The sequence below is a fragment of the Monopterus albus genome, unplaced genomic scaffold (assembly GCF_001952655.1).
Source record: "Monopterus albus unplaced genomic scaffold, M_albus_1.0 scaffold154.1, whole genome shotgun sequence".
Lineage (NCBI taxonomy): Eukaryota > Metazoa > Chordata > Actinopteri > Synbranchiformes > Synbranchidae > Monopterus > Monopterus albus.
In genome coordinates, this window is record NW_018128034.1 from 566,873 (window position 1) to 590,640 (window position 23,768).

The 23,768-nt window shown below is 38.8% G+C and overlaps 1 protein-coding gene across 1 annotated transcript in view; it reads right to left on the minus strand.

Annotated features, from left to right (window-relative positions):
* trappc9 (trafficking protein particle complex subunit 9) overlaps positions 1–23,768 on the minus strand; it is a 204,273-nt gene that overhangs the window by 37,622 nt on the left and 142,883 nt on the right. The window contains 1 exon segment of the mRNA XM_020614930.1: positions 20,553–20,643. Within this exon segment, the coding sequence (XP_020470586.1) occupies positions 20,553–20,643 (91 nt within the window).

Sequence of the window (23,768 nt, forward strand, 5' to 3'; positions counted from 1 at the left end):
AATTTAAACCCCCCCCCCCCCCCAACGTTCACCTTCACTCTTCACTTCTCAGAGTCTCCTCTCGCCCAACATGACTCAGTTACAGCACAATCTTCCCAAAAATCTCATTACGGCCCACCGCAGCCACTGAGTGCCACTGCATTATTCATGTGTTATCCCAAGCATTCTCAAAAAATCGGTAAATAATTCCATCTGATCTTTAAAATGCACAGCAACAAAATCAGCTAGGTTACAGTATATCTTAGCATACCTTACTGGGGCTGGGCTCCTAGGAACTTATGAAAATTCATCTATGACGAGTAACTCAAGCAGCATAAAGTCACATGCACACAATGTATAGAAATAATTTTATAAGCTTCTTCAATAACTTACAGCTGCATTAGACAGACTGGGCTATATTTAAACCACTTAAACACCATCAGTTTCAGATGCCAAGCAACAACACATCACTGGGATATTTCAGTGGGACTCATTAGGTTGCAAACATTAGCATTTATGCACGGCATGCTAATCCACTGTATGAGTTAACACTCCTTGCAGTTCCATTCAACATATCTGTGAGGACAGTTAACGAGATCTTCAACTGATTTGAAGTACCTGTTGAACTTCAGAGATATGACAAACGTGTGTGTGGGTGTAAAGGTGTGTACTTGCTGATCTGATGTAACTGCAGTGGAAGACAAATGAAGATTAAAGCAAATATTTTAGTTACAATTACAGTACACTGAGTTGGTAGAATAGTAAGATCACACTGCTTTCACCTCATTGTTTTGGTTGTCACCAAATCTTGTATGTTTAAGTCTCATGGCTCTCACCAAGACCTCCATATACAGCAAACCTGTAGGCAGCTGCTTCCAGCAAATGTCAGATAATCTCACTGTACACTCACTGTACACTACTTGCCAACACAAAACTACAGAAGGTCTAAATGAAAGAATGTGTAAAATTATGTGTGTTGACATATCAACTGTCTTTACATGCTTGAAAGAATAAATCAAATCAAATCAAAATCAAGGTCTAAGAATCATTTCATGATTCCATTTTTACCTTCACATGAGACATATGCTGTAGGCAAGCCCCAAGGGAGGTGGGAGATTCCACAGCTGTTGCTGTTAAAATATGCAAATTGGTAAAATATGGTTCCCACTAAATATAACCCATCATTAAAATTTTAGTGGCACATTAAGCAGGACTATAACACAGTAATGACCCCACTGAGTCATAAGCTCAGGATGATTTAAGCAACATGTGAGTGTCACAACTGAGGATATGGAAGAAGAGAAATGAATGAGTAGTGGATCAGTGATGTTAAAGCAGTGTGTTGCATTTCTTTGTCTCAGATTTATGGATTTCGGCAGAGCTGTGACTTGGTGTCATCTCAGCCAAATAAAGTATCAAGCATAGCAGGGTACTGTGAGTGCACTACATCTGAGCCAGGACGAGTGAAATGTGAGCTCGCCTTCACTGTTCATTTGCATGGAGTATGGAATTATTCACATGATTTCACTTTGAGTGACTTCACATACATGGACATGTGAACACATTTCCACAGTGCACTTTACTACATCACTGAAGTACTATAAGGACGCGTGCCTCTCACCTCCATGTCCTATGATAGAGAGACTAACTCAGACTGGCAGATGGGTAGAGGACATCCAGTAAACAGCCACATAGGTCAGGATGACATTAAAATATTTTTCACTGGCCAGCACACTAAAGAGGGGACGCTCACGCATGCAAAGCAAAAAAGCCAGATTTACCACATAGCACAGTATCGCCTGGTTTTAAAACACAGCGCAGAGTCCTTTACATACAAAAGCAGCACTGTCTGCGCTCTGGTGGACTCAGTTGGCAGCACTGAACATGTCCAGCCTGCTGTCAGGAGCACATTCACACTAACCTCAACCCTGTGAAACACAGCAGACCAGGACAGCCTGCAGAGCAAGGATCAGCCAGTTCGCCATGACGCAGGGAGGGGCCCATTCTCCATGCAGCACCAAACAGCTTAGCCTACTTATACACAGACAACTGAAAGGAGAAATCTACTGATATCATTTTTAAAAGCATGATTCTGGTAATAATACTGCAACCAGACAGTGCTGGGTGACTAAGGTTAGAACTCATGCTGAAAATCCAAAACGCTGTCTTCCTTGGCTGCCAATGTTGTTATGGCCTCAAATTTGTTTGTAGTAGTAAGTTTCTAACATCTGCATAAAAACAAGTTCAACTTATAAACTCAGTAACATATTAAGTAGGTGTCGCCATTAGCCAGGAAGAAATCCAGCTGCATCCTTCATAGTTTTACTACAAAGAAAAAAAATCTGACAGCTGGAGAGTCCAAAAGAGAGGAAACTATCGTTGCTCCTTATTGCACCATTCATTTGTATTAACCACCTCTGTCAGAGTACTGCTCCACAAAATGGTTCATAAGCAGTTGTGAGACAGGACTGGATGGTATAAACACTTTTTTAAAATTTTGCTAACAGACCGATGGTAAATCTGTGGGACAGGGTAGTAAACAGAACAGTAAAGAGAAACTACAAGCAATTCCCAGGACTTGGCTGATATCCTGCCATCTACAGCAGGTCGCCAACTAGCCCTGTGAAAATAGTCACAGGGTCAAAAAGACTCTAGAACTGTCATGGTTGGCTTCTTATCTCTGGGCGACCATGACAGGTGTCATTTCATCTTTGAGCGCTGATTACTGGTACACTAGCAATGTTTTACCTGTGCCTTGTTAACTATGAATTTATGATATCTGAGCACAGGTTGGGTTTGTTTATGGATTTCTCATGCTGTCAGTTTAACCAGCAATGGGATTTCTGAATGTGAACCAGTGAATCAATACCTTGCGTTATTCAAGTGATCTTTCCCTGAGCTCAGTAGTTTGTTGTTTTAATGTGCACACTGAAGAGGAGTCTTGTTTTTAACAGTTCTCTCTGTTACTGGCTCACCTAAATGGAGGATTTCTTGTTGAGTGGTTGGCTCCAGTAACTGACTACTCATGTGACTCTTTTTTTCTAAGTTTATTCTTTACACAAAGCCCATGTGAAGCATTCCAGCTTAACCTGTACATGGCTGCCAAAAGAGGAGGAGCGGAGACCTACATGTGCTTAAGAGTAATCTTACCTGTCTGGTCTGCTGTATCTGTAATAGAGAACCTACTTATATTACCTGAAGATTCACCTGCCTGGTCCACCTTAACCTGCCAAAAATTAAAAGGTCCCTGTCTACCTGGTCCACCATCTTCTCCACATGCAGCCATCTTCTTTTGGTCCTCCAACATTGTCTCTGGGTTCCTGTCACCACCTTTCTCCTGCCAGAGGAAAAACCTGCATATCTGAGTTTCAGAAACATCTAGTTAGCATTAATCAATACTCACCTGCAAATTAGACTTACCATGTATCTATTACCCAAGACAGTTCCATTGTTGAGTGCCACCTACTGGAGAGTCCAAACACCCACCACAACCTATTTCAGCACTCTTCACTCCCAGAGTGGATTTGCCCCATCTTTAGATTCCTTATTAAATATTTAAATCTTTTGACTGCCTTCTCAAGTCAAGCTTTTAGGTCCAGCTTATCTCCAAAACCTGACAATAAACCCAGTATTTCGCAAAAACTCTAATTTCACAATAGATATAAGCCTATAAAAGTCTACATTATATTTGAGGCCTAATATGGGCTTTTTAAAATTCTTTTTTTTGGACTTCGGCTGTACATACTGTACACCATTACAGTGTGCTGGTGCTCAGCAGCTTGAATTTTTCATGGGAACAAACATCCTAGTATTTGTAGGAACTATGTCAATAGTAGTTGGTTTCACAGCTCATAATTCACAGCATATTCAATGCCAGTATTCAGTGCCAATTCAGGAAGTAGTGTGCTCTTTCTGTAGCGAGGCAAAAATAAGGCTTGGAAGCTGTGGTGGATGGGCAGAGCAACATTCCTGTCTGATCTGTCTAATTTTTGATAAAATCAAAGCCTCTTAATCTGCATTTACATGTATATGAGAGAACATTAACACTGCCTTTACAAATCTGATAAAAATGTGACTCAGTGTTTCTGAGTAAATCATATGCAAACAGTGAAGTTTGAAGGCCATTTCATCAGTAGAAGACACATGAGCAGTTCATGAGTTTAAGGGCTGGTACTGGCCTGATACCTTGAAAAACCAATATACAGTATCAATCTAACTAAAAAGGAGCCCTGATGCTCAAATCTGTGGGATTTACAGATTGAGTGAGTGAGTGTGTGTGTGTGTGTGTGTGTGTGTGTGTGTGTGTGTGCCTCCACCTGTTCTGTGACCGTGTCCTGCTCACGCCAGACTGTCTGAATCACGCTCGGGCAAAGAAGTCAGAGCTAAAGCCCCTCTGCTTTCATTTATAATTCAGATCAGCACCACATACCATTTGTCTCATGCAGAATTACAATTTCATATCTCCTGTTTCTGAGGAATTGCTTTTGTAAACAGAAAAAAAAGGGGGTGATGCACCCCTAATCAAGGTTTCACGTATTCTTTTGTGAAAGCATTTTATGGAATGCCCCCTGAGAAAATCAATACATCTGCTTCGCTTTTCCTGCATCTGATCTTCTTTCTCTCTGCTCAACAGAGGAGTGATGCTTCCATAAGCAATAGTAAATCTCTTTCTAAGTATATACCACTGTAAATGTACTGAGTTTATGACACGTTGAAAATGTAAAGGGCTTTACAGCACATTGTCTGGGAATACTGTATACACATCAAACAGCTACAGTATGTGACAGGTGTGTGCATGGAAGTTTTACAAGTAACACTACCACCCTTAATCGGCATTAGAAACCAATACTAGAAAGACTTGCAACATAAAACATGAGGGACTGATAAATGTTTCGAAAATAATAAAATATTACAAAGTGCAATTTTCATTCTTGAACTTGAAAATACTGATGTGTAAAATGTTTATTCTCCATAAGCATTTTACATTTCAAGGTTAGATAAGTTACTTAAGTCTAGTTTTAAGTTCTTTCTTACAAGTCTGCCTCTTGAAATCTCAAGGAAACATGTTTGACATGGTAAAATTGGCTTGGCTATTTCCAAATTAGCACAAAGGTCCAATGCCAAAGCAGTGCTTATTTTCAAACTTACAATCAGAACCTTTCTAGTTTCTCTTCTGTGACCATTTAGGTTGAGTCTTAGGGACTCAACCTTAGGAAATTTAGGGTGCTCTTGAGAAAGAAAAAAAAATAGTGATGGAGTTGATGGAGAACAAAGGTTCTTAGGGACAGTTGGACAAAGCAGGAAAGTCTTTACTTACTGGGGTGTATCGGTTTAAAGGCCCTCTAAGTATTCCTCTATAAACATTAAATATTCATGACTGGATCCCACTGGAAAAAACATCCTAAGGTGTTACTTATTGGGAGCTTAATGCTCAAAAGCTAATCTACTTAATCAGGACTGTGTAGGTGAGATCAGATGAGTGGTTGGTGCACAGAAAGATATGCTATCACCTTTTTCCAAAAAATACCCTGCCTGCAGCAAAATAATGAGAAAATCAAAGTGCGCTAAAGCTGGCACTCATTTTTTTCTTACTAATATTAAGATTCTAATTGGAAAAACAGGTTTTCAGGGCCATTAAAAAATATTATCATATATTTTAAAGATCATTTATACAGTAAATTCTATAATTTATCATTTTAGAAATATATACATAGATATACATTTTTTAAACTCTTTGCAAATGTGAAGCTTAATTATCCTTTATAATGTGAATCAAAGTCTAATAGTGGTTTTCCAAGTTAATTAAAAGTGTAAAATAACAGCAGAGCAAGCCCGTTATTAATACCTAACGTCAGTGTCTGTCTGCCATATAAGAAATACAGAGGAAAGATTTGCAGTTTGTAAAAACAGTGCACAAAAATTCATGTCCAGTAAGGTGCAGAAATAAAACTCTGTGTGTGTGTGAAACTGTCTCACTGGCTGCACAGAGCTTTGTGGCTGAGACTCATTGGTCAACCTGTCATCACTGGTTCTGACTCACCACTTAACCTTTGTGAGCATACACGTTATTTAGTACAACACTTCCCTGTGGGGAGAGAGAATAGATAAATAGATGGGGCTGCAGTGGGCTAGCCTTCTCCACACATACACACTGTACATACAAACACTTTTCTACTGCACTCAGTTGCTCCTCTCAGACAAAGTTGTGACTGATTCATTCCAAGTTAGAAAACAGTTCAAAGTGATTTCAGACAAAACCAACTAAAGCAGTGCTAATAATCCAAGACAGTTGGTCATCTAGCCAGATTTCCCAAAAAGGCAGTAGAGAAAATGCAGTTGAGATCAAATAATTTCTTTAATGTAAATAAATCTCTGTTCTCTTTTCACCATTGATGTTCCAAGTGAACAGTGTGTGCTCAGTGTGATCCTGTAATTTAATTTCTATTCTAATAATGACTGCCATTGCCAAGTACAGTAGTAGAAGACAAACTGAATTTACACTGTATTTAGTTTATGTTTTCTCTATGCCAGAGACTATAGCTCAAAAGAATCCAGTGTAACTGATGCTGACAAGTATTAGAGCGCACAGTTTTTTTGGGAGTGAGTTAATTTTTTAATTGGAAAAGCAGTATTACCTGATAGCACTGCCTGAAATTCTAAAACGGTAAAAACAGTACTTCAGTCACTACAGTGATTCAGCTGAAAAAACAGAAGCCCTTGCCTGCTGTATAATTGTCATAACATTAAAAGATCTGCCACCTGTTACAAGTTATTGCTTCCTCTTCTGACCACTGCACTTGAGAAAAAGAGTATTATGTTTGCAGACAAAGCCAGCATTGAAAATAGACCAGCAAGTGGGATCCCTGGATCTAATTACTAACCGCGCCATGATTGCCTTTAAATACTAGGTAGGAAGCACAATGGCAGGTCTAGATAAAACAGGAGAACAAAGGGCCATCTCTGTTTGAATAAAGAAAGACAAAAAGTGAATCAGCCACCAAGAACATGTTACGGGTGTGTGTCTTTGCTTGCGTGTGTGGTCAGACTATACTAAAAGGTCACTGACAGAATAATGACACAATGTTTTGTGCTCAAACCTCAGACTACTTCCCTAGTGACCAATTTATCTGTGTGTGGGACATCATGGTTACATAATATTTTAACCCATGTACCAGACTGTAGTGTTCATTACAGCAGAAGTCATTTTCTTATTTTCTGGGAAAATATAACAATTTGTACTCTAGACTGTACTCTAGAGAAATCTGTGAAAAATCTATGACATACCCTGGCACACCCTACATGAACACCATGGGAGGACAAAAGTCACAGGTTTCATTTTTGGCCGTTGAAATAAAGTAAGGACATTTCAGTCAAGCAAGTGAAATGAGGGCTGGTAACTACAGTTAAATAAATTCAAAGTCACTGTCAGACGTCATATATAAGCACTGAAACATCCTTAACAGCACAGGGCTTTTGTGTGTCAGGGTTAGCAATGCTAATCTATTAACTGATACATAGAAAATTAATCTGTAATTTTTTGGATAATTGATTGTCATTTTTCAAGTAAAATGCCAAATATTCTGTTTCTAGCTTCTCAAATGTGAAGATTTGTCATATTTGGTCAAATAAAACGAGCAATGTGAGTACATCTCCTTGAACTACAAGAAATAATGGCCATTTTGCTCTATCGTCTGACATTTTATAGAAAATAATCAGCCAATTAATTGATAATGAAAATAATTGTCAACTGCAGCTCTACTCAAGGTTCCAATGCATTTCTCAATTTGTGAAGGGGGCATGTTCGAACTGAAACTGGCTTTCACCATCATTTTCACACCTACAGTACATTGTTGTGACCTTCCAACATTTATAAAACAAAACAAAACAAAACAAAAAACAACTAGCTAATATTTTAAGAAGGTGATATGAAGGTTAGGTAACCATCAGGAGCAATCAACCCAACCTGACTAATACCTTTGTTACCAGAGTACCGTTTGCTATTTCCAATACTGGCCTCCAGGATACTTTTGTTACCAGTGTACTGTTTGCTATTTCCAATACTGGCCTCCAGCTTCACCAATACACTCCAAACAAAGTAAGTGCTTGTGGAACTGTCAAACACTGGCTCAATCACACAGGCACCTACCTGTCAGATACGTAGGTCTTGTTAGTTTTCAGAAATAACAAACATGAACCCAGTCTTTGAAACAGGTACTGGCACCTCAGCCTTCTCAAGTTCAGTGACATTTCATTTGAAGCATATTATATCTTTAAGTCCTTGCAGCTCAAGCCAAACTTTTGAATGACATGGATGTGCACCCATAGTGAAAATACCTAATTAAGAATTGTGACACTGGTCTGAGATTCCCATTTAATAACAGTCCATCTGCAAGATTTACATGAAAAATCCATCCCCCTTTGAATTTGCCCCAATGCCCAAGTGTCTGTGTACATGTTGTCCTGTTGTTGAGAAGGTTGCAGGCATAACTTCTGGGATGAATTTACATTAAAATGCATGAGAATCAGACTAATCTGAACTTCTTAATTCACATGATATCAAAATTGATCCGAAGTTACTTGCATAATCTTTGTACTGGACGATGATATACTATATAATGAGCCATTTGAAAAGGATTGGCACAAATCCCTAGAAATGAACATTTATGAGAGAGCTTAAATCTAAAATATAGTGGGTCCTACTGTCAACCTACTGCAAAGTGAATCAACACACACATGCTTATTGAGACAATAAGCTAATGTTCTCCTGGATGAGTGCATTATTAAAGGCTTAGGAATGTGTGAGACTGTTGTATGACACTTGCTATTCTGCTTTGCTTCCTTGTTTTTAATGGGGTCAGTTCAATTTGAATCAAATGTTAAGTTGTTTACCTGACTCACTGTATCAGCTCAGTTGCTTTCTACTAGAACATTTAAACTTTGTTAAAATTCTATTGCAAATCCGGTGATGCGCCCTTGCTGACAGCTATAAAAGCTGCTAATGAGTAACAATTAGGCCAAAAGCTAATGATAGCAGTCAGCGCTATGTGGAAAGGCAACATTCATGATAGTCATTCAGACTGATTAATTATGATGTCTACCAGCACTATTTCAATTGATCTCTTGCACTGCAAAGCTTTTATGCTATGACAATGCCAGTCCTAGCAAGCATACTCTATCTAACCCCAGTCGTTAGTAGCACCATGATGAGAGGCAATGATGCCAGCTTTTCAACTAAGTGTTAGATTACTTTGTATGTGTGTGTGGGTGTGGATGAGACAAAGAACAAGAAAGTGAAAAGCGGGAAAAAGATAATGTGACAATATATTCTTGCTCAGTGTTTTCCAAAATACATCTCCTTTTCTTCTCAGGCATACCAGGATGCTGCAATTATGCTCCATGGCCCTTAAGTCTTCCCATAACATGCGGTCACATGTTCACATAGTATTTTTGCAGCAAGCACTATAGCATATGTACACACTCCACTTGCTCCAGAAGGTGTGCTTCATTTTCCAGGGCAAAGGGGAATAACAGGGTAACAGTGTACACTCACTAGTTCTCAGTCTGTGTCCTGCTACAGTGATGGCCAGCATGTGTTAGGGCCAGAAACCTGTCAGTAATGTGAAGAGGATCAGTCCGTTGAATAGTAAAAAGTGTCAGGTACCCACAGAGGTTGACAAAGACCTGTCAGCAAGCTGTTGCTCCTATGAATACATGACTGACCAACATCTGATGCACCACAGTCAAACATGATAGATCACCTGCTAGATCTTCCTTCTTAGCAGCTGAATGGAAAAAGACTGCTGGCTTGGCAGAAAAGGCTACAGACTGACAACAGAGGTAAAGGAGTTCAGAGAATGGTCCTTGCTTGATGAGTGAGAATGGGAATGAACAACATTACGCATAATGTTAATGTTTCAATGATTCCCACTTGTGAATATTTCTTCCATAAGATGGTGAAGGCCAGGTGAACAAATGCAGCACTATGATTGGTCCAACTCTTCTTCTTCTTTTGCTTTTCACCAGGCTAGACCATAGATGTAGGAAGACCTCTGTAATATAACTATTGTTCGGTCTGTGATCTGACATGGCGTAGACTTGGGTACTGCATACTCACTCAAACTCAAAAGGAATCACTATCTTTGTATGTACTTCAGAGTGAGAAATTGTACCGGCGTACTTTGATATCAAACTGTGCACCCGCTACACAAAATACGTACAGGTTGGCCGGCCTGCACTATGTTAGAGTCACTGTACTGTATACTATGGCACTTTTTCATCACCCCATCACCACAGGTGAGCCCTGGTGGGCTGAGGTGTGCATGGCGAAGTTCCAGAATCAGCACAGTTGTGTTTCCACTGCATCATAAAACACATGGTTTATCTTCCACATCTTGATCATGTGGGGGCAGCGCAAGCTGCTGAGAGGTGACACATATCATGGTGTCAGTGTGGTGTTGCTAGCTTGCAACATGGAGCCCTTGGTGCTAGGCATTATTTTAACCCCTCATCAGAAGATCAAGTGAGAGATTCCATTTTCAAATCTTGCTGCATTGAAATAACAAATAGGGAGTCAATGCTGAATGTAAGGACTTTCCCTCATACAACATTTCTGCCAATCATATGTCTCAGTCAGCTGGCTCTGTTGAAGGCAGAGCTTGGCCTCAAGTGGCCCTGGGTAGAAACAGGGCTGGCTGAGCACAAGAGCCCTGCTGCTAGGATCAGATGGAAATGGAGGCATTTCCCCTTTATTTAACAAGAAAAGCAGTTAAATTCAAAAGATAATTTTCTATCTTATGGCAGATCACAGACTTTACTAAAACACATGGATGTAGTTGAGAATAGGTGACACAAAGCCACATGTAACATGTGGCACACATGTGTACAGCAATGCTCCAGCAGGTGAAACAGCTGTGTCTCAATACTGCCTCGTTTAGTAGAACTTAGACTAGTGTGGCAAGGCACTTGAGACATTCTCACAGTGAAACCAGAGGCAGGGCTTGGCTGCATTTAGAAATGTCAGGTAATCTGTCTTTCAGGGATGAAAAGGCAGCCGTTGGGGATACTCTTGTTTCCTCTAAAGAAATCAATGGAGGTGGTTTTATTTGATAGAAACCAGGGAGGGAGAAACAGATTTAAGCTGGAAATACATTTAGAAAATTGTGAAAAAACATCTGATCTTAGAATGCAGTATACAACAAACCTGAGTATGCCCCTGTGCAATACAACGAAAATGTTGAAAACAGTTTCACCTTACAATAACTTGTGTTATTTTCAAATTGAAGTGTAAGGTATTCAAAGTTATGAATAATTAAAAACAAACAAGTCAGACCGGTCCCAGCATCTTTGGGCCCTGGTAGTGATCCTAAACACACTGCAAATATTTAGTTTTTAAAGAAGAATAAACTATGAGCATCTGTGGAATCATCCATGCCCAGGAGGACCAAATCTGTTATCAAAAATAAAGGCAGACATAAAACAAGTATATAATAATATAATAAAAGTAAAAGAATGTAGCCTTACTTGTTACCTATTCTCACTTAAGGATGTACAAACTTTATGGACATTTATTCATAGTATAATTTGTCAAACATCTGCTTTACAAATGAAGTGGCTTTTTTTTTTTTTTTCTAAACTTGTAGCTAAAACTTGTATTAAACAGATAGGATTTGTACACTTTAGTGTTAATGGCCAAGACTCTACTCAGGTTTGCTGTATACACTAAATGATATTTAAGCCATAAAGTAAAATGCACTGAATGGACTAAATAGAATTAGGAAAATGAAGAAAATGAAAAGGCAGTACACAGAATCATACAGTAAAGTACATACTAATCTTTGAGATTCACAACTAGGCCAAAAGTCTTTGTACATTTATCACTGCCACATACATAGAGTCTGAAGGTGTCGCCACAACTTTAAGTTGTGGATTTACCTAAGTACATCTTTATTTGAGTTTTCCTTCTTTTCCCACTTTCTCCCATCCCACTAGTCTAAATGAATGGGCGAGTGTGTGGTGTGCTATCTGTGGAAGGCCGGAGGAGGCTTGATTTATTTCCACAGCTTCCCCAAACTGATGCACTGACAGTCTGGATTGTTCTGTAGCCATGATAAATGTCCCATAAACAGATGCTCCAAGCCAGTTAAATGTGCTAACCCACGATCCACACAGGGCTACAGAGAAAAAGAAGGGCTAGATAGGTAATCATAGAGTGGGTGGCTGTAGTCTTTGCTCTCATTTCCACATTAAAACTGGCAGCGTGATAGAATAAGACTGGTGATTCCAGCCAAAGTAGAACAAATAATCCTTTCATTCATGCCACCTCACATGGTCAAAAATGTATTAACAATGCTTTGTTAAGTAGTCCTGTGTTATGATAATCCTGCACGGCACAATGTGGAGAAACAATTACTTATGTTCATAATGCGTTAATTAACTGTTTGAAAAACAAAAGAAAGTCTGTTGTAAAGTATCATTTTAAGACCGAGGTTGATGCTACTTCATCATTACGCTCTTATCACCTGTTTGAGTATCTGTCCACACACCCATGTTAGTCAGCCCCTGTAAATCACAAGCATGGGCTCTGGAGACAGAGTGAGCCTCCCAAAAAGGCAGGTGTCATCCTCCCATCTCGCTCTGACTTTCTGAGCCTTCAATAGAAGACCTTTAAGATGGCTGAATGACAAAACCTGGGCGACAGAGCTGAAAAACAAGCAGATAAATCAACTCTTCCTAGGGCCCATCACTCACCGAAATGGCCAGCACCCACTGCAAATTAAGGTCCTCTGCACTCCAGTAGGTGGGTGGTGAGGTAGAGGTTGGTGCACTAATGTGCATATTTGTGTTTATGTACTGTTTATTCCATCAGGAATGCAGCCTCAGGTCTGACTTTCAATCTATTGATAATCAATAGTTTTCCAGCTCCCTGGGGCCTCAGCTGAACAGTAAAGAAAGGCCTATTCTAAACAACATGTGAAACCATGTTAGCTTCTGGTCTGAGGAGATATTTCTACATCCAGATTCCAAAATATTTTAACCCAGGCTTATACAATGAAAGGACTGTGTAAACAAAATTTCACAAAGCAGTTTAATGACCTAAGCTGTGACCGAAACTTAATACTGAAGACTAAGCCTGACAGGCTGAAATGTGATGTTTCCTCTACTAAAATGGTTGGTGCTTTCCAGCAGAACCTGGACCTTGGCTATGCACAACTTCTATTGGCCAAAGCTCTCATTTGAGAATTTGCTCTTTCTTTGTTCTGCTTCAGCGTTTTTTGACAATTTTTTATAATACCGGGCACTGTTGTTAGTGAAAATGCACCAATACAATTAAGGATCTAATTAAAATAGTATTATTAAACCAATACAGCAGAACGAGGGGTACAGTACCTTTTTTATTCCATGCATTCTTCTTCCCTGTCACACCTACATTACATTACCCACAATGCAACATGATCAGGAATGCAGCCTCAGGTCACTAACCTCAAGCAAAGATGAGGGTCTGGTAATGTCCCATTGCTTTCTTACTCCACACCCTCACATGTCAAACACTGACAACTGGAAGCAATTTATCAGATTTTGTAGTGCCAAAAATGGCTTTATACAACATTTTACGTATGGAGTAATACTCCCAAGACCTGGACACAGACTTATGATGACGTTTCTCTCTAACTAGTTAGTCAAATAATGAAAACTGGTAGTTGGAGCCCCAGACATGATGGCATATGTTTTCAATAACACTTCCGTTTATTTGTCTGAACACTAGTTATTAATGAGCTGCACCCTTCTGTTTTGATAATGCTAACAAAATGTATGAAAACAGCCAAATTCCACCAATTTTACAATTATCTAAACTCTCATATTTTACAAGGTCTTGGTGAGCTTGGGAAGAATATTTAAAATAAAGCGCCACTGTGTTTGACAGCTCATGGATAAATTTGCCGTCTTAGAAGCCTGGAGGCAGAGTGGACTCGCGTCATCCTACACTAAGTTGGGCTTTTGGAAGGCTTAGTATCATCTTCTACAGGCCTTATCACTGCTGTGCAGATAACTGCAGGAGTGCCTGGAGTTGATGTATGCTCACAGTTGTGATGTTATCAGCTACAGGTGCAGTCAGAACACTTCTTTCAGTTATGCATGTATTCGTTCCAATTCTCTCTCTCAGGTCAGCAGTTATCATCATCATCATCATCCCAACAGGACTTCAGCATTAGGTGGGTCTGGGCTTTTTGGCAGTACCACTTCTCAAATCTGCTGCAGTTGGAGCAACTGGGCACCTGACAAAAACTAAAAGCTGTATTATTCCATTAGGTGTGTGATGAAAAGCTGCCACCTGTCAATACTGCTAAGGTCCATCTGTGTGTTTGCACGTTGGGGGGAGGGTGGGAGCCGGTTCAGAAACATTGTCTTATTAAATTATCTCTTTGCCTTTTATAACAAGACCCCCACACTTCTCTTTCCATCTCTCTGCTAGGCTAAACATTTGTCTTTCCATTCATGGGTGAATTTGTATTCCATCGAAATGGGTTCCTGGTGGCAGAGTGATGGGGGGAGTGCAAAGTCTGCATTCAGGCTTGGTGTTTTCCATCTCACTGCTTGGTTACAGCACTCAACAGGCTGACAATACTGGAATCAAAGCCTGCCCAAAGTTCCTTAATTATGGCTACCAATGAATGCAGTTTGTTACAAGTGCTTGATGTTGCTTTTTATCGATCACCTAATACTGAACAATAGCATTAGCATAATATTTGTCAGTGAAGCTGATCATGTATGTAAATATTGGATATATTTCTTATCCTTGGTTTATTTTTATGTAAATGTGTGAAGTATTTTTAAAATTGAATTTAGTAATATTCTAGTGCTGGCATATTCATCATGTGTTGAAATATATTATAAAGTTGCTTTAAGTACACATCATACTAATTTATTTTTACACACGGTCAGATGTATTTAAACTACTCCTCTTAGCTGCGGCAAGATCTAAATATTCCCCTTGGGATTTATTTAAAAAATTCACTGTTTAATCGAAATTCAAAAGTGCTAAAAATGTCAGGGGACTTCTTGTCTGATACAGATCTCATGCACTCCTTTAGCACAGCATTATAAGCTGCTACGATTGTGTCAATGCCTCTGAGAGCTCAGTCTTGATTGGTCAGGTGACTGTTTATTTAGCAACACTCCATTAAGTTGACACAGCAACTACTATCACAAGGTGCACCACTTTGCCTTTAATCAAACTGACAGCTGAGGGGCTATAATCAATGGGGCTATTTACATAATGCCAGGCTGCAAAAGAACAAATGATACCACCTGTTCTGGTATTACAGAGGCCATGGAGGGAAGCAACAGGATAAGACTGATATGGACATCTGAAAGTACCCAGAGCAATATTTCTTAGACTGAAACAACATTTGTTCACTGTCTCTCTGATAACTTGAAAAGCCTTGCTATTTTGTACTGCACTCACTGGTTTTATACAAATTTACAAGAGACTTTATTTGAAACACTGCCATCATAAAAGGTATTCAAACGGCACATTTGAAACATGTTTCATGGAAAATAATAAGCCATGAAGATTGCCTCTTATATTAAAGTTTGGATACACTTTCTAAAACATAATTTGACCCATAATGGGACATTTAAAGAGTAGGTCTACTGCTGCACTGCTGTACTATCACACTCACAAGGAACACAAAAAAAAGTAAGCATCAAAATCTGTGGAGTAGAGGGAAAGTTACTGTCTGCCTAACTTCCATCATCTTTCTACTATGTGACAACCTAATGCCTACAATGCCCATAATGCAACTCAACAGAGATTAGGGTGTGTTAAGCTGCATTCACCTTATCATGGAAAATGACTTTTGTGTGCACCTCGCCATCACTGTGTATGCCACTGTTTCCCATACACTGACCTATTTGTGGCAGGCCACTACAATATCAACACTGACTATCCAGCAGTTATTTTAAGTACATTTTAAGTCGTGACGAGGTAACCTACAAACAACCTTCTGGTTAAATTGCCTGTGACCGCCACCTATTGATTTAAAATAGGTTAACTCTTATTTCACACACACAAACACGTGACAACCATAACAAAAGGCTGTCTGTGAACAGCTCCTCCTCCCTGTGTTCTTTTTTATTTTAACATAAGTGTGTCAGTCATGGGGATCCAATTCTTCTATGTTATTAGCAAGTTAGTAAGGCTAGCCAAGCTAACGTTGCTGAGGTCAGCACGCTGTATATAGCATAGATGTACATGGACTGCTCTGCAAGTGGATAAAGTTAAATAATGCAGAGTTCAAGGTATAGTAAAGCAGTTTTATGAAGTAAAAATGTATTTAACATGATGGTTACTGTAGGTCCAAAGTGTAGGTGTCAAAGAGCACTATGAGTTTTGGTGAAAAAGACAATGTTAATGTACGGTTTCTTTGTTTACAAGAGGGTACATTAACATGTTCCAATCTACAGTACATACTGGCTGACTAAAAATTTGATTTAGATTTTGGTAATTAATTGATTGGGAGTTGTATTTATCTGCAGACACATTTAAACCCCCTTGCCACCCTCTACTGTCTCATTTAGACAATGAATTGTCTACTGTATTATGGACAGAAGAAGAAAAAATATAGACTGATAGGAGCTGAGTAAAATATTTCCTGTGGAAAACAAGATATATAGATTCTAAGTTATAGTGTTCCATTCTGTCTCACCCTGTCAAATTTATTTCATCTGAGTTCTTCTTAATTTTAAGGATGACAAGTATCCCCGAATAGTTTTTAGGAAAGCAATAAAATTTTGTCACAGATAATTAAACCAGTCTGGCAGTAACCTTCTGGAAAACAATAGCTGAGAATATCCAAGGCTGCTCTTCTGACATTTAGACTATTTGTAAAAGTGTCTACCCTTTTCAACGGTGCTTTGAAATCCATAGTCAGTGTATACAGTTTAGTGCTGGACTTTTGTTTCCGGATCTGTGACAGAATGGCAGAATGACTGCCAGACAGACTTTTACTACTGGAGCAGAATTTGAAATGGCTATGAAAAGCACTGAAACTTAGTAGGAACCTTTTGGGATTAGTATTGTTAGGAAAAGAGGTACATATTAATACAAATTGCATGAATTTTAGCAACAACTGATCTCACAAGGTTTTTCCAACCTGTTCACATGCCGTAAACATGCCATTACAGTTGATATTACTGTCACGGATTATTTTCCAAGCAGACTTCATGAAATACCTGCAGAAAATAATACTGTCCATATTTAACAGAAATGTGTGTTCTAAAAGCATAGAGAAAATGTAACTCTCTCATCTGTGTTTGTGTTTATGGTTTAATGTGTGTCGACTTAATTTTCCCCCCAAGAAAACTTAGCACATCACATACACATTAAAGTAATCTGCTTTACCTTCTTGCCCATTCAATGGGTTACAGATGTTCCTCTGAACCCACAAAATGAAATTCACCACAAACAAAACAATATGTAACTTTTTTTTTCATTATTCATTTGTAAAATGAATTTCATCATATACTTTAATGCAGAAATGCTGATGTGACAGTGGGGATGATTCTACCCAGATGTAGAATAATTTACTAATGGCCCAAGTTTGCTCCCCATCCCATAATAATAATAATAATGAGCTTGTAATCAAACAAAGAGACATAAAACAGATCTAGCACTTTCCATGTTCTCCATTTACTGGAACCTGTGTAATCAAATATTCATAGATTTCTGTGGTAGCAAATCATGAAGAGGCATCAAGTTTCTCATGTCACGCAACTGGTTGACCTCTGGCAGAGAGGTTATTACAACCCCAGCCTGAGGCACAATATCTATAAATAAAAATGACACAGAGTTTTTTTTTTGTTTTTTTTTTCAGTATATTTTGTGGTTCTGTGTAGTTGTTGCATTTTTGTGTTAAGCCATGTCTCAAATTTAAATTCTAGGGTATAATTAATTGTGATTAGGAATAACAAATGACAGAGAAACTGTGCAATGCCTATAAAATTTACTTTCTTAAATTTCTTAAATATCTATTTCTCTCTTTTTATATTTCAGTTATTTTAGTGCATAATTGTTTCCATTTAAAATTTTGATAAAGAAAAATTGGTGATTTGTTTCTAAACACTTTATACATGTTAGATAATAGCTGCTGAAAACATGAAAGACTGAGAACTTTGTAGTGCTGAATCTTTAGGTTAAGGATTTTTTTGGGTGGGGCAGAAAGTATGGTTCGATGACGCACTGGAACCATTATTTTCAGTTGGGGTGGCCGTTAAAATATATTTGAGTACCTGTTCTCATGCTTCTCAGCCTAGACTGCCAGGGAAATTACAGTGCACCTGTGACTGTGTTCTGAGCGAGTGTTATTGGTATTTTGCGTGAAAATGAGCACCAAAATTGCACAGCTGTGCCTAATCTGCATAAACATGGCTTCAACTGTGTCTCTCCCTCCACCTCAGCATAAATGCATTTATTCACGGCAGAAAAATACCAAACACACCAATGTACAAAAAAGTAGTCTCACACCCAAGGAAAACTGCATCAAGACTATGCTTTAAGCTATGGCTTTGTGCTCACAGAAGAATAGAGGCCATTTTCTGATAAATTCAGTGAAAATGGGACAGTACATAGTGTCTTCTCTTCTATATAACCCCACTCCATGACAGTCTGATGCCTACTACGCATCTCATGTTATTCCAGATTCTCCGCCCTGTTTTCCAAATACAATCCAGAAATTAGCACCGCTTGTCACCTAGCAAAGGTCATAAGAAACGTTTAGCAAGAAGTCATTTTGAGCAGCCAGCCAGTCGAAATCTCTCGACAGCTGAAAGTCCGAACCACCAGAATGAAAAGGTTGTGTTCTTTTGAACAGACAAAGTGGGACAAAGAAAGAGGAAAAACCAGGGCTAGCACTGGTTTGCCTTTTTGAGATAGAGAGCGTGAAAAGGCGCCAAACCAAGCATCTGTAGTTTGCGTCAGCACTAGGTGACGGGATGTGATGGGAGGGACAAAGAGTGGTTATGAGCATCATATGATGTCAGTTTGTTTTGGGTCTCACTAGAACCTCTAGCTGCTGAAAAGAAATTAGGTACAATTAAAGGGAAATAAAAGAGTGCCATTGTGCATTATATCCCACAAACACCCCTAGGTTTTCAGGCAGCTTACTTATTTTGTTTGTTTGTTTTTTAATTATTCAAAGGAAATTCTAACTTATATTCATAGCATATTTTTTATGTAACGTGAACTAACTAGCTTCCTCGACTAACGTAACTTCAGTATGTGTTAGCTACGTTAGCAATTTCTTTCCTTGTAAAATAGGCTACATTCTGCTATCTCTATTCCAACAAAGTTACAGCCATGTGGTGTATTCTTTGTGGAGGCTGACCTTATTGATAGCTGTAACTACTGTTCTGAGTTGATAGTACAGAAAAATATCCAATCAGCTCTTTGATTAGCTTGGCGATGCTGCCAATGACGTAAATGTTCATCCAAACACAGGTTGTTTATTGACAGGTCATTCCTGTTGCCTGCTTACATTTCATTTTAAGATCAAGTCACCTCTGTGTTGTTTTTCAGTGAGTATAAGTCATAATGGTTTTTACATTCATTCTGTAACCTTTTTACATTCAATCAGCTTAGTTAGGTGTTGTGCCTAAGCCTTTCAGAGCACGAAGCTTTGGCCAGAAACATCATGACAATTAATCACAAATTCACCTGGAAGTTTTGACAGTCAAGCATCTGTAAGTGTGAGACTTACAGAGACACAATAACTTTAATGGCATCCAAGTGTAAAGGCTTGAACTATGCTCAAAACTGAGCATGGCAACCTAATGGGATAAAGCAATTGAACTGGCTCAGCAAGGAATGCAAAGGCCTAAGTTGGAACAGAAATACTACGGTCACAGAAATGAAGACACAGAAATAACAAAACATCATTTGTATCAAAATACATTCTGACATGCATGCTTAATCTGCTGTGTCACTTCATTTTGCAGAAGGCTTTGTATTCAAAAAAGCAGGAGAGCCCCAGCTGACTGATGAAAATCCTGGCACTGCCCAAACAGAGGGCTGGAATCTCAGAAAACAAACACCCACAGTAAATCAAAAGTGATTTCTGAGGATGATCACAGATGGTGCAACCAGAGAGTGCTCCTACAAATTCTTTGTGTCCCCAGTGATTCACACATTTCCCAAGCTGCTGTCTACACTTCTCCAAAATAGCCTGTAGCCCATTATTAATGCAAATACAAAACATGGATTGAGACCATTGCTGGAGGTTTGTGCACTGACAGATAAAGAGATGGCTATGTAACAACCTAGATGCCTATAATTATCAGACAAGCTATTTATAGAATACTTAATTGGAGGGTGAGATACAATTTCCAAATCACAAAACAGGCATAACAACATGATGAAAACCTTTTACTTCATATTGCACTGACAAACTATGAAAAGAACTTCATGTTTACCAATCTTAACACAGCTCAGGATGCTCACAAAGTTGACTGTCTTCCAGGTGTGTGATCACAGCTCATAATTACATAGAGTATGCATGCAGATGTACACAAGCACTCACCCCACTGCAAGGGAGCAAGCTGTAGGTGCTCCAGGACCAGCAGGTTGAGGACTCCCTCCACGCTGGCCTCGCCACGGCGCCTCAGGGAGGGGTGAGAGTGGTTAAGGACAGCAGCATGGATATAGTGTATTTGAAGGATTATCTGACATAGTTGACATAATTCTGATATATATATATATATATAATGTTTTACCTGCAACACTAGAAATAAAAAAAGCATTAATAACAAGATAAACTAATAATTCTGATAAACTGTACCATCCGGAGCTAGAGAAAAAGTTTAAAATGAATCATTCATATGATAATGTTTATTTAGCACAGGTACAACATGCTTTACAATAAAGTTTTGTATTAGCTGTAAACAAGAGAGAATGTTTTTGCAGATGCAAATTAATAGCTCACTGTGGATCGTGTGTCATCTGCATGAAAACCAGTGCAGTTCCTGTATGTCGTGGTTGTAGATGCCAGTCTAGTCAACATGTGATGAAATTCTTTTTTCTAAAGGTCAATCTGGGTGCAACTGCAAAATAAACAGGTTATGCACAAATGACTGCTCTCAATGGTGAACATGTGTAACAATCTCACATTTATCTGCAGGTCTGTCAATCATCCATTTCACAAAACAGAAACTTCCAATCTATCACATGCGTCGATCCGCAGTGACTTCTCAGAGACACGCGCCATCCCCGGACATCCTTTTTACGCTTTGAGTCCATCTGTCTATTTCCTCCTTTGGCACATCTGAAGTACAAATACCAGAGATGACTGCTTAAATCAGGCCAATCACCTGTTACACCATTTATGCACTGGAAACTTTTTACTTGAATCTCTTCTGATGGATCAGGCTCCTGGTGTCACTGTAAACTTTCTGGTTTTATTTTCCCCTGTCCTTTGTAGCAAGATGGGGAAATTAATAAAAATCTATACATACAAACATTGCTGATGAGCCTAAATAAAAACTATTGTTGTCAAGTACATTTCTGCAGTCAGCCAGCCTGGTGAAGCCCATGTTCCATAATTCTCCCCTCTCTCTGAATTTCATTATAAATATAGGCTATGCACATTGGGTGGTAAGGGTATTTCAAATAATTTACATTATATCGTAAAACAGAGGTGGTGCTACCAAAACCGGCATTTGAGACTTGAAATGTTAGTCTGGAGCCCTGGCTAAAGCCATGGTTGAATGTCATAAGACACTGTAGAATTTAAGAATAAGACATTTACTTTTTCTGAACCCATAACTGCTATCTCTGTATTAGCATGATTTAGTTGGAGAAATTTCTAAGACATCCACTCAAGGATGTCATGAAGGCAGCTTTTGGATAGATTCAGTTTTCTGATATCAGATAACTTTGTTAGTTTCTATAAAAATAGAAACTAACAAGTCTATGTGTAATGTGACCTGAAGAAAGAATCTAAAAAAATGATTGGACCAAGCACATGAACCTTAGCTAAAACATGAGCTTAGAAATTGTACTGAATTATTAAGTTTAGTGGGTTTGATTGGATTTGAGCTATATTTAGTTGTTAAAACTGTTTAATTCATGAACACAGCTAGTGAAGTCAGTGTTAGAGTTACCACTAAAACTGATACTGCATGTACTTTCTTTTCAATGCCTACTCCTGGCACTTCAAGTCCTTTTAATCCTTTTAGTGCTCACACTTAAAATAAGCCTTTAACATCACACTTTGCTTTCACTGTACACACTTCAACTTGATTGTCAAATGTTTTCAGTACACTTCAGCTCATTCCTGTTCACTTTTTATCATGTTATTATCCTAATATTCCTTTTTCCTCAGTTCATACTCATTGTGGTGCTACCAAAACTGGCATTTGAGACTTGAAATGGCTAAAGCCAGCGAGAGCAGACGTCTTTACTGCTCCTCTTGTCTGTTCTACGATTTTTCACATCTTCTACATTTTCAAGTCTTTGAACAAATTCTACAACTATTAAAATGCCTCCAAGAGGGAAAAGAGCTAATAAATCAGAAGCGAACGAGGATGTTGAAGCAGAAGAGGATTATATTTCAGCGGCGCAAGTAACAGAGATGTTGAGTCAGCAGAAGCAGATGTACACCGCACTGTTGAGCCAACAACAAGATAACTTCAAAGGTTTTGTGCAACTACTTATGGAGACAAATAACAAGAGACTCGACGACATCACCAGAGAAATACAGGAGATAAAAACCAGTTTGCAGTTTACCCAACGATATGTGGATGTGATTAAAGCAGCCATGGGTGATAAGAAAATACAAACCAAGGAAACAAGGGAGGATGTCTACAAAACTGGTGAGAGTCTAATAGCCATAACGGATAAAATGGAGCATTTGGAAGTACAGTCCAAGCGAAAAAACCTGATCTTCGAGGGAATCAAGGAGTCAGCTGGAGAAAGCTGGACGGAAGCGGAATGTAAGGTGAAGGAAATATTAAAGGATAAACTGCAAATTCATCAAGAAATTGAGATGGAGCGGGCTCACAGAGTCGGGAAACCTTCTGATCGGGGACCGAGGGCGGTGATGGTAAAGTTGATGAAATAGAAGGATAAGGCACACATACTGCAACAAGCAAAGAAGCTTAAAGGATCTAACATTTATATAAATGAATGAAGAAATACGCTGGTATATTGATATCTGCGATGGCAGATGAGCATTGGAACCAACAATTAGCAGGAACCAACAACAAGTATGACCCACGTACGGAATGAGGCAAGTGATTTGCTACAGAGGTTAATAGTTTTTGAGGGACTGGATCTGGAACTGAACACAATTGGAGACACTGAACAACATTATCATGAATCGGACGATGACTTTGACCCTGAAAAAAACTTTTTTAAGAACTCTGAAAATAACTGCAAGTATTACACGGATGAGCAGTTTAACAGCAATGTTAAGACTGAAAACAAATTATCATTAATTCACTTTAATAGCAGAAGTTTATACGCAAACTTTCAGAGTATAAAACATTATCTTAGTAGTCTTACACATTCTTTTAATATAATTGATATTTCTGAAACTTGGATGAATAATGTAACGGGAATGGATTTTGACCTTGATGGCTACGACTTGGTATGTACAAACAGAGAGAATAAGATGGGAGGTGGTGTGGCCTTGTACATAGAAATACTTAAAAGTATGGCGTTGAAAACTGGGGAAATACATACAAAAGCGCACTTCAACCATTGTATATATTACAAAAAAGAGCTATAAGAATTGTGC